Below are 17,999 nucleotides of genomic sequence, written 5' to 3' on the forward strand. Positions count from 1 at the left end.
TCTGTTAAAAAAATATTAATCCTTCCAGTACTTATTAGCTGCTGAATACTACAGAGGAAATTATTTTCTTTTTGGAACACAGAGCTGTCTGCTGACATCACGAGCACAGTGCTCTCTGCTGACATCTCTGTCCATTTTAAGAACTAGTTCAGAGTAGGAGAAAATCCCCATAGCAAACATATGCTGCTCTGGACAGTTCCTAAAATGGACAGAGATGTCAGCAGAGAGCACTGTGTTCCAAAAAGAAAAGAATATCCTCTGTAGTATTCAGCAGCTAATAAGTACTGGAAGGATTAAGATTTTTTAATAGAAGTAATTTACAAATCTGATTAACTTTCTTGCACCAGTTGATAAAAAAAAAAAAAAAAGTTTTCCCCCAGAGTACCCATTTAAAGGGGTTGTGCCATCTTGTAAACGTATCCCCTATTTACAGGATAACTATCTAATTGGAAGGGGGGGGGAAATTGTATGACCATTGGGGCCCCCCCACGATCCTAGAATAGGGACCTCAGGTGCCCCTTAGGATGGAGCGGTGGGTCGCACATGCGCACAGCTGATCCAATTATATTCTATGGGAGCTGCCCGAAATAAACTGAACACTGTACTTGGCTGTTTCTGCGGCTCTCATATAGAATAAATGGAGCAGTGGTGCGCATATGCAATCCTCACTAGCCACATTCTAACACAAGGCTGGGGTCCACATTGTTGAGACTGTGGGGGACTGTGGGAGACAGTTTCCAATGTTAGCAATGTGGTTAGTCAGAATAGAACTGATAAAGCTAAACTTCAGCTATCATAATAGTTCCTTTAGTAAGAAGAAGACAGGGGGAAGTCTGACAATCACATTTCCTGTGAAGAGATACGCCACCAAAAACAAAACAGTATACAACCAGATAGGGGCACACGTGATGCCATGACATACATAGATAGAATGGGATCTCAGGTTCTTCCAGGTGGCTCGACACAAACTCCCGCACTGCACCGACTGCATAAGAAAGAAAAGAACAATCAGAATATATATATATATATATAGATAAGGAGAGGACACAATAACAGGAGGCTGTCACATACTTGTCTCTGATAAACGGAAAAATCCCTGCAGGACATAGCGGTCCGGGAACAGGACACGGAGGACAACCTGGGAAAATAACCACAGAACAGTCAGGAGAAGTGCAACTGACGGAAGCAAAGGGGGAAACCATCCTACACTGTATATACCGTACAGCTTGTAAAACAGAACTCTTACAAAACTCAGTGATTAGTGGTCTTCTCTTCTAATCTGTGGGTGGAGAGGTGACATGGCCATTCGGGGAGCTCCATCGCAAACTCCGTTCTAGCGACCAACATCAGATCTGGACGGTCCATTGCACAATAGACACCAAAGAGCCTGACGGGTCCCATTGACTCTGAAAGGGCTCCATCAGGATTACTTTAGAGGCCCGTTGATTTGCAGGAGATATGTGGAGAAATAATGACTGTATTTTTTTTCTTTACTTAAAGGGGTACTCCATTGGAAATATCTTATCCCCTATTCAAAGGAAAGTGGATAAGATGTTAGATCGCGGCACCCCTGTCATTCGGTGCATGGAGCAAACTCCGCTCAGTGCCCGACCACTGGCGATGCAAACTGCCACAGCCCCTCCATTCACTTCTATGGGAGGAGGCGTAACGGCTATGTACTACCCGTCATGCCCCCTCCCATAGACATGAATGGAGGGGGCATGGTGTGACTTCATGAACGCAGAAGCTGCAAGCTTCAATGTTCCAGTCACTGCCGGCCCAGAGATCACGGGGGTCCCCAGCGGCAGGACCCCCGCGATCTAACATCTTAACCCTAAGGGTTTGACTTATGATCAGACAAACAAGCATGCTTATGTTGAAGTCAGAGGAATATAGCTCTTTATTTATTTATTTTCTATTATATATATATATATATATATAAATAAATATATATATATAAATAAATATATATATATATATATATATATATATATATATATATATATATATATATATATACAGTACAGACCAAAAGTTTGGACACACCTTCTCATTCAGAGTTTTCTTTATTTTCATGACTATGAAAATTGTAGATTCACATTGAAGGCATCAAAACTATGAATTAACACATGTGGAATTATAGACATAACAAAAAAGTGTGAAACAACTGAAAATATGTCCTATTCTAGGTTCTTCAGTAGCCACCTTTTGCTTTGATTACTGCTTTGCACACTCTTGGCATTCTCTTGTTGAGCTTCAAGAGGTAGTCACCTGAAATGGTTTTCACTTCACAGGTGTGATGGTGTGGAGGAGGAGGTGTGATGGTGTGGGGGGCTTTGCTGGTGACACTGTTGGGGATTTATCCAAAATTGAAGGCATACCGAACCAGCATGGCTACCACAGCATCTTGCAGTGGCATGCTATTCCATCCGGTTTGCGTTTAGTTGGACCATCATTTATTTTTCAACAGGACAATGACCCCAAACACCTCCAGGCTGTGTAAGGGCTATTTGACCAAGAAGGAGAGTGATGGGGTGCTGCGCCAGATGACCTGGCCTCCACAGTCACCGGACCTGAACCCAATCGAGATGGTTTGGGGTGAGCTGGACTGCAGAGTGAAGGCAAAAAGGGCCAACAAGTGCTGAGCATCTCTGGGAACTCCTTCAAAACTGTTGGAAGACCATTTCAGGTGACTACCTCTTGAAGCTCATCAAGAGAATGCCAAGAGTGTGCAAAGCAGTAATCAAAGAAAAAGGTGGCTAGAACCTAGAATATGACATATTTTCACACTTTTTTGTTATGTCTATAATTCCACATGTGTTAATTCATAGTTTTGATGCCTTCAGTGTGAATCTACAATTTTCATAGTTATGAAAATAAAGAAAACTCTGAATGAGAAGGTGTGTCCAAACTTTTGGTCTGTACTGTATATAGTAATATAATATTATTTTTTATCAAAAAATTATAAAATAAATAAATACATGCCCTATCTATCCATCTATATTTAAAGTCATTTAAACAACAGTATTTCTAGGACTTAAAAATAAATTGGTTAAAAAAAAAAAATAATAATAATAATAAATCCCAATAAGTCCCCCAAGTGTGTAACTGCATCTCATGTTACACAGGTGAATATTATATTGCCTCAGGCTGTTGCAAAACTACAACTCCCAGCATGCCCGGACAGCCGTTGGCTGTCCGGGCATGCTGGGAGTTGTAGTTTTGCAACAGCTGGAAGCACACTGGTTGGGAAATGAGATATGGTGATGAAAATCCTGCCCCAGTGTCAGATTGTCAGGACGTCACCGATACTAAAATGTGCGGGTTGGAGCAAGATTTAAAAAAAAACAGAAAGAAAAACCCCCACAACAATCTGTATAATTAGATAATCCAGACTATTAAGGATTGTCTGTGTTGGGATTAAATCCTTCCTATTTGGGTTCTATTCTCTTCCGTTTTGGACGCGACCCTTGCTGGAATCCATCATTATCTTCTTATGCCTTTGTCAAGGGAAGACTGCCGAGCTGTCTAGACGGAAACCCTTCACACCGAGAGCCGTGCCTTCTCAAATCCTACATGAAAGGATGGAGCGGGCAGGACCATGACGGGGTTATCGGCAGAAAACAAATCGCACCATTACAGGAAACTAAAAAACATAAATAAAGTGCCTGGTGGATATAATCCGATATCAGACCTATAGAGTGCTGTATCAAAATGTCATAGGTAGCCCATCATTCTACAAGTATTTTACCCCGAACCAAATTGTTCAACTTAAAAAAATAAAGACAGGGGGGAGATTTATCAAAACCTGTCCAGAGGAGAAGTGGCTGAGTTGCCCATAGCAACCAATCAGATCGCTTCTTTCATTTTTGAAAAGGCCTCTGAAAAATGAAAGTAGCGAGCTGATTGGTTGCTATGGGCAACTCAGCCACTTTTCCTCTGGGCAGGTTTGGATATATCTCCCCCACAGTGTTAGGCAGTATTCTCCAGATCCTGGGGGAGATTTATCAAAACCTGCCCAGAGGAAACGTTGCCCAGTTGCCCATAGCAACCAATCAGATCGCTTCTTTCTTTTCAAAAGTGAAAGAAGCGATCTGATTGGTTGCTATGGGCAACTCAGCAACGTTTCCTCTGGGCAGGTTTTGATAAATCTTCCCCAAGGATCTGGAGAATACTGCCTACACTGTGGGAGAGATACAGTATATCCAAACCTGCCCAGAGGAAAAGTTGCTGAGTTGCCCATAGCAACCAATCAGATCGCTTCTTTCATTTTTGGAAAGGCCTCTGAAAAATTAAAGAAGCAATCTGATTGGTTGTTAGGGGCAACTCAGCTACTTTTCCTCTGGACAGGTTTTGATAAATCTCCCCCTGTATGTACAACCATTTTTATTGAGCCAATGTATGTAGCTAAAGCAACTGCGCAAAATGCATATAGCTTGGGCTACAGCTCCTATGCAGATCTATGTGTCTCCATGGTTACAGACTACGGTGACACCCTGTGTGTAGTCAGCTCCGGCATTCTATCTCCTACTTCCTGCTGCTGCATGACTGCTGACTCAGACTTCACAGGACTTGTTTGTAGTCAGAGACTATGCTGTGGACCAGTGTTTCCCAGCCAGTTTGCCCCACCTAAACTCCCAGCATGCCCGGACAGCTGAAACCTTCTCACAATACATCATCTGCCATCACTTCAACACAAATCTCAGGGTAGGGAATGTATATTTTTTCCCAATCTGTTTTTATTTATTTATTTAATTTCTTATTAATTTAATTATTTTATACATTATCATGTGGGCTGCCATCCTGCCTGAGCTGTTTTTAACAGCATTTAGATATATGCTTTACGGCAGGACCCAGGGAACATAGACAGGAGAGGAGCTGTCCCATTCACAGGAATTGGAGATGTTACTGGACAGTCTCTGTGATCTTGTTAAAGATAATTCTACAGGGAGATGGGGTGTTGATCACTGCTGTGAATGGTGGTGGATCCAGTGTTATCTCTCTAATGGGGTCACCTTTCACTCTGCTCTTGGGAAGAAGGGCATTACTGGGAAGTGATCTGTACAGAACAGGAACTATCGGCTTAGTTTTAGACCAAGTGGCAAGAATGGGAACTGCAAGAATTCAGGATTGTCATAAAGTTTAAATGGAAAATAAAAAAATTAAAAAATTAAAATTCACAAAAACTCGTAAAAAAAATTTGTTTAACATAAAAATCTTGCTTAGGTGTCTAGGTTTTGGTACGCTTGCCATTCTATGTGATACTTTGAGACGGATTATAAGCCTAGTTACCGATCCATCCAAATTTATTGGGTATGCATTGGGTATTTTTCTTGTTTTTTTATGCTGTTCAATATATCTATGACATATTCCCCTTTTTTGGGGTTCTTGCTGTGTTTTGCATTTATCAATAGGATCATAAGTGATGATTTTATTTTCTCCCATATATATAAGCAGATATTGTACCATGTATATTTACTGCCATGATTAAGAAAGAACTATATATACATACACATACATATGTGTGTACATACACACACACACACACACACACACATGTAAAATATATATATATATAGTTATTTATTTATTTAATTTTTTTTAACTTGTTGCTGTTTCACTGTTCCTTTCATAGTTTTACCCAGATTTTTTGAAAGCGTACCCAATAAATTTGTAGTTTATAACTATATTATCGTCTAGGAGCTGGAGGTAATAAAAAATATTCATTAAATATGCTGGAACGTGGTACAAATTTGGCCCAGGCCCAGATCTGCTGTCCAGGTAACTTTGTTGTATGGCCTTATTACTGATTACTTATTTTTCACAGTTTTGTAGTTTGATAAAAAATAAAAATAAAAATTTAAAAAACTTTATTTAAAAAAATAAATAAAAACAACGGATTAAAAAAAAAAAAAAAAAAAAAAAAAAAGGTAATTTTCTAATGACACATTCTCCTCAAAGGAACAGACTGTAGAAAGTGCCCATCACTCTTTCATTCTCCCCGAATTGTCTCGCCCTGGAGAGGTTATTTATAGGACCCAGAACCTTCCTTTCTCTCTATAGCCATAGAGGAATGATCAGTGACTGTGTCAGTGATAGGAAGTGCCTAGGAGGTGAATACAGACTTTCCACTAATTCAGATGAAAGCATATTTGTGCTCCGGGAGGCTTCCTTCCCTGATGGTTACAGTCACACTTTCTTATTGCCTGATAAAACCTGTTTCACAATTCTGGAATTTGGATCGCATTACTGGCAAAAATGGACACATTACTGAGGGGCCGATAAAGGACAAATAAAAGTCGGCTCGGGGTGCGGAGAACGATAACTGGCACATGGCATGGATTGAGAATCCCAATGATATCCTTGTGACATTTAGGTGAATAGTATGCCACGCGCTAAAGGAGATTCTATATTGGTTTCATCTGAAAGTAGAAGAGGGGGGAGAAGGCGCTCTCATGGGTAGGACTCCAAGCAATCCCACAGGGAGGAGGGGGGAGGAAGATGGCCGCTTACCACAGTTTGTTGTGTAACATACACAACAATGGGAAGCGCAAATGCAATAGGTTCCGATTGGAGATAGTATCAAGTAGTAAAGGACTTCAGAGGAAGACAGGATCCACCGGCGCGCTGTCCGGAATAGGAAAAGCGGAGCCACAGGTACTTCAGGCGAGTAGCTTTATTGTATAAAACATGCAACGTGTTTCGCTGCGCATGGGAAACACAGCTCTTAAATACTGACTAACATATCATTTTGGAGCTCCTGACTGGACAGTCACTTTTCATGGGCACTGTCACTTTCAAACTTTTTTTCGCGCTGCGGGGGTCGGCCACACCCCCTCGTGACATCACAGCCATGCCCCTCTCAATGCAAGTCAATGGGAGGGGGCGTGACTGCCTCTGGCCAGTGGAGTACCCCTTTAAAAGTTTTGATCGGTCATGGTCTGAGTGTTTAGACCTAGAGCTAGAAAAAGCTGGGAGAAAAGTGCACTAAGCAAGACAAACTTACATTGTAAGTTTGACAGCTGGCCAAAACAATCCCATCGACTTACATTGTAAGTTTGTCAGCTGGCCAAAACAATCCCATAGACTTACATTGTAAGTCTATGGGATTGTTTTGGCCAGCTGACAAACTTACAATGTAAGTCGATGGGATTGTTTTGGTCAGCTGACAAACTTACAATGCAAGTCGATGGGATTGTTTTGGTCAGCTGTCAAACTTACAATGTAAGTCTATGGGATTGTTTTGGTCAGCTGACAAACTTACAATGTAAGTCTATGGGATTGTTTTGGTCAGCTGACAAACTTACAATGTAAGTCTATGGGATTGTTTTGGTCAGCTGACAAACTTACAATGTAAATCGATGGGATTGTTTTGGTCAGCTGTCAAACTTACAATGTAAGTCGATGGGATTGTTTTGGTCAGCTGTCAAACTTACAATGTAAGTAGATGGGATTGTTTTGGTCAGCTGTCAAACTTACAATGTAAGTAGATGGGATTGTTTTGGCCAGCTGACAAACTTACAATGTAAGTCTATGGGATTGTTTTGGTCAGCTGACAAACTTACAATGCAAGTCTATGGGATTGTTTTGGTCAGCTGTCAAACTTACAATGTAAGTCTATGGGATTGTTTTGGTCAGCTGACAAACTTACAATGTAAGTCTATGGGATTGTTTTGGTCAGCTGTCAAACTTACAATGTAAGTCGATGGGATTGTTTTGGTCAGCTGTCAAACTTACAATGTAAGTCGATGGGATTGTTTTGGTCAGCTGTCAAACTTACAATGTAAGTAGATGGGATTGTTTTGGCCAGCTGACAAACTTACAATGTAAGTCGATGGGATTGTTTTGGCCAGCTGACAAACTTACAATATAAGTCTATGGGATTGTTTTGGTCAGCTGACAAACTTACAATGTAAGTCGATGGGATTGTTTTGGTCAGCTGTCAAACTTACAATATAAGTCTATGGGATTGTTTTGTCAGATGACAAACTTACAATGTAAGTCGATGGGATTGTTTTGGTCAGCTGACAAACTTACAATGTAAGTCGATGGGATTGTTTTGGCCAGCTGTCAAGCTTACAATGTAAGTTTATGGGATTGTTTTGGCCAGCTGACAAACTTACAATGTAAGTCGATGGGATTGTTTTGGTCAGCTGTCAAACTTACAATGTAAGTCGATGGGATTGTTTTGGTCAGCTGTCAAACTTACAATGTAAGTCGATGGGATTGTTTTGGTCAGCTGTCAAGCTTACAATGTAAGTTGATGGGATTGCTTTGGTCAGCTAACAAACTTACAATTTAAGTCGATGGGATTGATTTTGTTCTGAACACTCAGACCCCGACCAATCAAAAATTTTGACATGTTTCTACAACATGTCAACAGTTTGTTTTTTTTAAAGCGACAGGAACACTTTAAGAAGTTGCTTAACTTTTCATTATCTACTAAAACCTAATAACATAAACCTAATAACAGTAAAGTCATTAGACAAAATCTTTTAATAGTAAAACAAAAAGGGGAGATTTGCCCTGAACTTCATTTGCCCACGTTCAGAAAAACAAACCGCTTATCGCCAGGTAACCTGTGTTTATTACAATGAGACCTAGACGCGTTCCTAACTATGAAGAAAATGCAGCTTAATATCCGCACGCTTCTTTTCCAGCGCTTTATAGAGGAAACATCTGTATCTCACATTTGATTGTAACAGCTACAGCTGAATGCTATAAACCCAGCCTGACAGGAATACAGCGTCGTGTATAGGAATACCCTTCGGGATGGCCAGAAAAGGAGCTATTTTTGGTCCCGCGCAATGATTTGGCTAATCATCAAGCTGGGTACGGGGGAGAAAAGAAAGGACAAAGGTCTTTGCGATGATATCAACCTTATCCCTCATACTTTACACTGGCATGGATGGCGCAGGGTGGGGAGATCCTCAACAGGTGCCAAGAATGAAGTCTAAGAAATGGAATCTCTATGGGAAAAAACATAAGTAGTAGAGGACTGGCAGCTCGGCAATGTCATGTGACCTTTCCAAGAAGAGGGTATTACAAATGTCTGCCCTTTAGAGATGCGCTGGTTTTGTGAAATGGAAACTACCAAGAACCACAAGTGATCCATCGTGTACAGATAGGATTGCCACCTGGCCGGTATTTTTATATAAAAAATACCGGCAATGCAATGGACGGTATTTATCCAACCAATCCTCCAACTCCCGGAATGTTACACCATATGCTATACCAGTGTTTCCTAACCAGAACCCCTCCAGCTGTTGGAAAACTACAACTCACAGCATGCTGGGAGTTGTAGTTTTCCAACAGCTGGAGGCACCCCTTGTTGGGAAACACTTACCTATACTATATACTACTATACAGTTCCACATGCTGGGAGTTGTAGTTTTCGTTCAGGGCAGCTACTGAGCCACAGGCTGTATCAGGACATGCTGGGAGTTGCAGTTTTCCAACAGCTGGAGGCACCCCTGGTTGGGGAAACACTTACCTATACTATATACTACTATATAGTTCCACATGCTGGGAGTTGTAGTTTTCCAACAGCTGGAGGAACCCCTTGTTGGGAAACACTTACCTATACTATATACTACTACTATATAGTTCCACATGCTGGGAGTTGTAGTTTTTGTTCGGGGCAGCTACTGAGCCACAGGCTGTATCAGGGAATTCTGGGAGTTGTAGTTAGCTAACTACCTGCACATCCCGAATTTAATTAAAAAAAGCAAACAAAAAGTCTCATGAAAACAAAAATGGTCCTGTTAAAAACTACTAAAATATTATACGCATAGATAGTACTGTCCCATCTCTCCCAATAGATTATAGCAGTGCACTTAGTACTGCCCCCTTGTCTCCCCCTTAAAGGGGTACTCCACTGGCCAACGTTCGGAAGTAAATGTTCCAAACGCTGTTTTCGCGCTGCGGGGGATCGTGACATCAAGGCCACGCCCCCTCAAAGCAAGTCTATGGGAGGGGGGCGTGACGGTCATGACTCCCCCTCCCAGAGACTTGCATTGAGGGGACGTGGAAATTCCAGACCCTAGACTTTGTCGAAAGAATAAACCTGTTGATTTTTCTGGTGGAATGGTCTCGGAAATGTATTGCCAGCTATGGAGAAGGTGCATTTTGCTGGTGCCCACTATAAATGGAATATCCCTGGACAGAGATTTCGTAGTGTGAATGAGCCCTTAAAGGGGTATTCCAGGAAAAAACTTTTTTATATATATATATATATATATATATATATATATATATCTCAACTGACTCCAGAAAGTTAAACAGATTTGTAAATTACTTCTATTAAAAAATCTTAATCCTTTCAGTACTTATGAGCTTCTGAAGTTAAGGTTGTTCTTTTCTGTCTAAATCCTCTCTGATGACACCTGTCTCGGGAAACGCCCAGTTTAGAAGAGGTTTGCTATGGGGATTTGCTTCTAAACTGGGCGTTTCCCGAGACAGGTGTCATCAGACAGGATTTAGACAGAAAAGAACAACCTTAACTTCAGAAGCTCATAAGTACTGAAAGGATTAAGATTTTTTTAATAGAAGTAATTTACAAATCTGAATTCAGGTAGAAGACAGACATGGTGCACATCTACAATCTTGCACAATGATCTAATTGCTTTTCAGCATAATTTCAAAAACTAACAGGTTGTTAGTATATACGTTTTGATCAAAAAGTACAAGCCCACTCGCCACGTCAAGGCCACCTATTTAGAGTGGGTCCCTAACGTCCCTACATAAAATGGTGTAGCACTGGCCGCTGCGACACCAGTGCCCACAGGGGGAACGAACCACCGGCAGAGCGGCCCCAATGCCACTCAAACCAGTCCATGGGTCGCACCTCCCCGCAGACACGGCGCCACGGCAGCAACAGACGCCGCACAGCACCACACCAGTGTGAACAGGGTGCTACAGCTAACTTACCATGCTCTCCCAGTCAGACTGGGAGGCTGCTAGGAAAGAAATGGCCCTTGTGTAGCTAACTACTACTTATATAGGGTTGGGCTGAGGGGGTGGGGAAGAGTGCAGACACTTCTTCAAAAAAAAAAAAAAGAGGGGATAGAAAACACAGTGTGAATTCAGGTAGAAGAGAGACATGGTCGCACATCTACAATCTTGCACAATGATCTGGTTGCTTCTCAGCATAATTTCAAAAACTAACAGGTTGTTAGTATATAAGTTTATTTTTATTTTTTTGTTTGAACATGAGGTGCGACCCATGGACTGGTTTGAGTGGCCAGTGGGTCGTTCCCCCTGTGGGCACTGGTGTCGCGGCGGTGGTGGTTCGCCGCTCAGTGCTACGCCATTTTATGCTAGGGACGTTAGGGACCCACTCTAAATAGGTGGCCTTGACGTGGCGAGTGGGCTTTGTACTTTTTGATCAAAACGCATATACTAACAACCTGTTAGTTTTTGATATTATGCTGAGAAGCAATCAGATCATTATACAAGATTGTAGATGTGCGACCATGTCTGTCTTCTACCTGAATTTTAATTTACAAATCTGTTTAACTTTCTGGAGCCAGTTGATATAGAAAAAAAAAGTTTTTTCCTGGATAACCCCTTTAACTATATATAGATACAGATAATACTTCTTCCTTTCCTTTCGCTATTAGTACTGTAGGCAAAGATGGATATAGTGACACTACTGTGTGTCCAACCTATTATACTCAATGAGCCCGCCGCAAGTACGGAGTAGAAGTCAGTATACCATAGTATGCCAACGTACACCTTGGCCGTACTGTAAAATCAAGCGTGAATGGGGCCTGCAGCTTCTCTCATTCATTGTCACTAAGCAATAAACACAGCGACTTCATAATAAAAAACAGCTTTTCTGTTGTCCCTAATATATCATTTTTACTGCATCTATTGGTTTATATCAGTATTTTCCCACCAGGGTGCCTCCAGCTGTTGCAAAACTACAACTCCCAGCATGCCCGGACAGCCGAAGGCTGTCCGGGCGTGCTGGGAGTTGTAGTTTTGCAACAGCTGGAGGCACCCTGGTTGGGACACACTGCTTTGTATTATTATGTTTGTGTTAAAATTAATTAAAAAATATTAGAAACCAGTGAGGAAAAGAGAGGGCTACGTAGTTAAAAAAAAAAAGTAGGTAGTTAAAAGAAGATTATAAAGTAAGTGGATTTTCCTATTAAAAAAAATTCTAAATCGTTCTGTTAAATGGCAGGATTAAAGGGGTATTCCAGGAAAAATGTTTTTTTTTTTTTTTTTTTTTTTTTTTTTTTTTTAATATCAACTGCCTCCAGAAAGTTAAACAGATTTGTAAATTACTTCTATTAAAAATATTGTAATCCTTCCAGTACTTATCAGCTGCTGAAGTTGAGTAGTTTTTTCCCCCAGTCTGGCAACAGTGCTCTCTGCTGACATCTCTGCTTGTCTCGGGAACTGCACAGAGTAGAAGAGGATTGCTATGGGGGTTTGCGTCTACTCTGGACAGTTCCCGAGACAGGTGTCATCAGAGAACACAGAAAAGAAGAACTCAACTTCAGCAGCTCATAAGTACTGAAAGGATTAAGATTTTTTAATAGAAGTGATTTACAAATCTGTTTAACTTTCTGGAGCCAGCTGATATATATATATATATATATATATATATATATATATATGATATAAAAAAAAAGGTTTGTGTTTTGTTTTTATGGATAACCCCTTTAAGTAAAGGGCAGGTTCCCAAGATAAAAAGTTGCCCTGTCCACAAGATAGCCCCATTTCTTTCAAAATGATAACCCAAGAGATTCCATCAGGGGGCATCCTATTACCCAACAAATGCCCTAACAGATAAAGAACAACTAAATTGCCAGCTTAAAAGTGGAGCCCTTCCTGTAAATGCCAATCACAACTACGGGTCACCCATGGTCAATATTGCCCCCGTGTGTACAATCTGGAAGGCACGCTGTCCCAGGGATCACCGATTCTTATCACAACCACATTGAAAGCTTTAGATAAGGAACTAGGGATAAACAAGTCTGGACCATGCAAGTTTAAAGCGGCACTCCACTGGCCAGCGTTCGAAAGTAAATGTTCCGAACACTGTTTTCACGCTGTGGGGGGGTCCGGCCACGCCCCTCGTGACATCCCAACCACGCCCCCTCAATGCAAGTCTATGGGAGGGGGCATGGCTGTGATGTCATGAGGGGCGTGTCCGACCACGCAGCGCGAAAACAGAATTCGGAACATTTACTTTCGAACGCTGGCCAGTGGAGTACCCCTTTAAGGACCTTACCTTTGGGTACCGTTCCATTTTCTCCTTCAGCTGTGCCTCCCTCAGGGCTTTCGTCATTAGAGGAGCTTCTTCAATCCGCTTCCTGTTGAAAGAAATTATGTTAAAGGGGGATTCTAGTTGCCTCAATATTAGAGTCTTAGCGGTGGATCACTCGGCTCGATGAAGAACGCAGCTAGCCCGAGAATTAGTGTGAATTGCACATTGATCATGGACACTTGCGGCCCCGGGTTCCTCCAGGGGCTACGCCTGTCTGAGGGGCCTCAATATACATATGTTGAAAAGTGGAATCAAACGGCAGCTAATATTTAGTGGGGGAATTATAGGTGTAACCCAAATATAGTATACATCTTAAGTGTCATTAAAGGGGTACTCCGGTGGAATTTTTATTTATTTATTTATTTATTTTTTAAATCCACTGGTGCCAGAAAGTTAAACAGATTTGTAAATGACTTCTATTAAAAAAAAAAATCTTAATCCTTCCAGTACTTATCAGCTGCTGAATACTACAGAGGAAATTCTTTTCTTTTTGGAACACAGAGCTCTCTGCTGACATCCCAAGCACAGTGCTCTCTGCTTACATCTCTGTCCATTTCAGGAACTGTCCAGAGCAGCATATGTTTTCTATGGGGATTTTCTCCTACTGTGGACAGTTCTTAAAATGGACAGAGATGTCAGCAGAGAGCACTGTGGTCGTGATGTCAGCAGAGAGCTCTGTGTTCCAAAAAGAAAAGAATTTCCTCTGTAGTATTCAGCAGCTGATAAGTACTAGAAGGATTAAGATTTTTTTTAATAGAAGTAATTTACAAATCTGTTTAACTTTCTGGCACCAGTTGATTTTGAAAAATAAGTTTTCCACTGGAGTACCCCTTTAAAGGGGTATTCCGGCTTTAAACATCTTATCCCCTATCCAAAGCTGTGCCGGGCGCTGCCTCTGAAACGGGGACATGATGTCACGACCACGCCCCCTAGTGACATCACACTACACCCCCTCCATTCATGACAGCCGTCACGCCCCCTCCCATAGACATGAATGGAGGGTGTGTGGTGTGACGTCACTAGGGGGCGTGGTCGTGACATCATGTCCCCGTTTCAGAGGCAGCGCCCGACACAGAATGTCGGGGGCTGCACTGAGATCGCGGGGGTCCCCTGTGATCATACATCTTATCCCCTAGCTAAAGGAAAATATGTATAAAGCCGGAATACTCCTTTAAATGGGGCAAAATTGCCCTGGCTAAACACTGAGACCTTCTCATGACTTGCTGACAGACCAGCATAAAAAAAAACACGGCAAGTTCACCTTTCACTTCTGAGCTCAGCAAATCTTCTTCGTACATCATCCACTGTGACCTCAAAAAAGTCATCTGGGAGCTCCTGGAAACTGGCACTTTCTTCCAAATCCAAATGGCACACCAGGGTCTCTCTGTCTATGGGCTAAAAAAGAAAGGAACGAGATCAGAGGGTTCAGAGTACGTCATGAGCTTAAATGCTTAAAGGGGTACTCCGGTGAAAACCTTTTTTCTTTTAAATCAACTGGTGGCAGAAAGTTAAACATATTTGTAAATTACTTCTATTAAAAAAAATCTTAATTCTTTCAGTACTTATTAGCTGCTGAATGCTACAGAGGAAATTCCTTTCTTTTTGGAACACTGATGACATCACGAGCACAGTGCTCTCTGCTGACATCTCTGTCCATTTTAGCAACCATGCATAGCAGATGAATGCTAAGGGCAGCATGGTGGCTCAGTGGTTAGCACTGCTGCCTTGCAATGCTGGGGACTTGGGTTCAAATCCCACTAAGGACAACAATAAATAAAGAGTTATTATTATTTTAATAACGTCAGCAGAGAGAACTGTGCTCGTGATGTAATCAGAGAGCATTCCAAAAAGAAAAGAATTTCCTCTGTAGTACTCAGCAGCTAATAAGTAAGTACAGGAAGAATTAAGATTTTTTTAATAGAAGTCATTTACAAATATGTTTAACTTTCTGCCACCAGTTGATTTAAAAGAAAAAAAGGTTTTCACCGGAGTATCCCTTTAATGTGGATAGAATATGATGGGTAAAGCTTAGTTCTCTGGTTCTTGTTCTTTAGTATATTTATATAATTTTAGCACTCAGATGATACCAGGTTCACTATACTAGGTGCAATATTGAGGGGGCCGGATGAAGAGACTTTCTTTTTGGTTGCCTTGTTGTGAGTAAGTGACACCAGGAAGAAAGATCACCTCCTGTTACTGTCTAAAGAGATTCCTTTCTACATGTTATCACCTCTCTTCCATGATATGTGCCCTCTGACTGTCACATTTTGGGAAGTAGGGGGGGTAGGGGATATTTTCAGTTCTACTTAAAGGGGTACTCCACTGGAAAACTTTTTTTTTTAAATCAACTGGTGCCAGAAAGTTAAACAGATTTGTAAATTACAGTGATCCCTCAACTTACAATGGCCTCAACATACAATGGTCTTTTCTGGACCATTGTAACTTGAAACCAGACTCAACATACACTGCTATGGAATCTGCAAAACATGTCAATGGCTGGAAGAACTGACCAATCAGAATGAATATTTCACTGGTAAAACCCCTGTATTACTGAAGCGTATGCACTGACTGTTGTCTGGTAGCGCCCCCTACAGTACAGGGAGGTATTACATGTTCTGTACTATTTACCTGTGCCACAGTTAGCTTCTCCTTTGGTCACCAGGTGAGGGCGGCTCCATTTTACTTTTTTATTTTTAGGACATAGTGTGTTCTGTACAGGACCCTGAAGAAGCTTCTGTACTCTATATAGACCAGTGTTTCCCAAAGAGGGTGCCTCCAGCTGTTGCAAAACTACAACTCCCAGCATGCCCGGACAGCCGAAGGCTGTCCGGGCATGCTGGGAGTTGTAGTTTTGCAACAGCTGGAGGCACCCTCTTTGGGAAACACTGACAGACAGTGATTACAGCTCCCAGCAGATCTTTATTACTTTTATATGTAAGGATTTGCTTTATCTATATTAGTTATCTACTTATATTTCTTTAATTCTCACTTTTTCCTATTTTCGGATGACATTTTGGAGGCTTCAGAACCAATTACCAGGTTTCCATAGAGTTCTGGTCTCAACATACAATGGTTTCAACATACAATGGTCGTCCCAGAACCAATTAATATTGTAACTTGAGGGACCACTGTACTTCTAATAAAAAATCTTTACTCTTCCAGTAGTGTTTAACAGCTCTATGCTACAGAGGAAATTATTTTCTTTTTGAATTTCTTTTTTGTCTTGTACACAGTGCTCTCTGCTGACACCTGATGCCCGTATCAGGAACTCTCCAGAGCAGGAGAAAAATCCCCATAGCAAACCTATGGCTGCTCTGGACAGTTCCTAACACGGACAGAGGTGTCAGCAGAGAGCACTGTGGACAAGACAAAAAAGAAATTCAAAATTAAAAGAATTTCCTGCTAAAAGGTACTGGAAGGATTAAGATTTTTTAATAGAAGTAATTTACAAATCTGTTTAACTTTCTGGCACCAGTTGATTTAAAAAAAAAAAAAAAAAAATTTTTTCCACCGGAGTACCCCTTTAAGTAGTGAGACGAGCGGAGGGAAATCTAATCCTCCCCTGTGCTTGATAAGGACATTTTCCGACTCTACGGCATGAATGTCTACTGACATCTGGACCGTGTAGATTCTATGTTTATATACACGTAGACAATTACTAAAGCAGAACCCGAGACCCAATACTTCCTCTTACATGTCAGGGTATAAGAGCTCATACATGCCAATTATGTCTGACACATTGGGGGAGATTTATCCAAACCTGTGCAAAAGGAAAAGTTGCCCAGTTGCCCATAGCAACCAATCAGATCGCTTCTTTCATTTTTAACAAGGCCTCTGCAAAATGAAAGAAGCGATCGGATTGGTTGCTATGGGCAACAGTGCAACCTTTCCTTTGCACAGGTTTTGATATATCTCCCCCACAATGCTCAGATGTAAAATGGCATGAAGTGCTGGGCAGCATTTTCGCTAGCTGCCAGGTGCCTATTCTGAGAAGAAATATGGTTATAGGGTGTAATACTATATATTTATTTTATATTTAAAGGGTACTCCGCCCCTGGCATCTTATCCCCTATCCAAAGGATAGGGGATAAGATGTTAGATCACCGCGGTCCCGCTGCTGGGGACCCCGGGGATCCCCGCTGCGGCACCCCGCCATCATTACTGCGCAGAGCGAGTTCGCTCTGTGCGTAATGACGGGCGATACAGGGGCCGGAGCATCGTTACGTCATGGCTCCGCCCCTCATGACATCACGGTCCGCCCCCTTAATGCATGTCTATGGCAGGGGGCGTGACGACCGCCACGCCCCCTCCCATAGACTTGTATTGACGGGGCGGGCCGTGACGTCACGAGGGGCGGAGCCATAACGTAACGTAACAATGCTCTGGCCCCTGTATTGCCCGTCATTACGTGCAGAGCGATCTCACTCTGCGCAGTAATGATAGCGGGGTGCTGCAGCAGCGATCGCCGGGGTCCCCAGCAGCGGGACCCCGGCGATCTGACATCTTATCCCCATCTTATCCTTTGGATAGGGGATAAGATGTCTAGGGGTGGAGTACCCCTTTAAAGAGGTACCCCCCCCCCAGACATCTTATCCTCTAGTCAAAGGATAAGATGTCTGATCGTGGGGGGTCCAGCTGCTGGGGACCTCCGCTATCTCAGCTGCGGCACCCCAGACATCCGATGCATGGAGCGAACTTCGCTACGTGCCGGATGACT

The 17,999-nt window shown here is 42.0% G+C and overlaps 1 protein-coding gene across 1 annotated transcript in view; it reads right to left on the reverse strand.

The window, feature by feature from the left end:
* Positions 1–17,999, reverse strand: part of ASPSCR1 (ASPSCR1 tether for SLC2A4, UBX domain containing) — a 63,538-nt gene that overhangs the window by 19,726 nt on the left and 25,813 nt on the right. Inside the window, exons 8-11 of the mRNA XM_056549789.1 lie at positions 14,544–14,677; positions 13,247–13,328; positions 1,072–1,138; positions 923–985 (exon numbers count right to left, since the gene is read on the reverse strand). Of these exons, the coding sequence (XP_056405764.1) occupies positions 923–985; positions 1,072–1,138; positions 13,247–13,328; positions 14,544–14,677 (346 nt within the window). The remainder of the gene's footprint in view (positions 1–922; positions 986–1,071; positions 1,139–13,246; positions 13,329–14,543; positions 14,678–17,999) is intronic.

Source organism: Hyla sarda, chromosome 13 (genome assembly GCF_029499605.1).
Source record: "Hyla sarda isolate aHylSar1 chromosome 13, aHylSar1.hap1, whole genome shotgun sequence".
NCBI lineage: Eukaryota > Metazoa > Chordata > Amphibia > Anura > Hylidae > Hyla > Hyla sarda.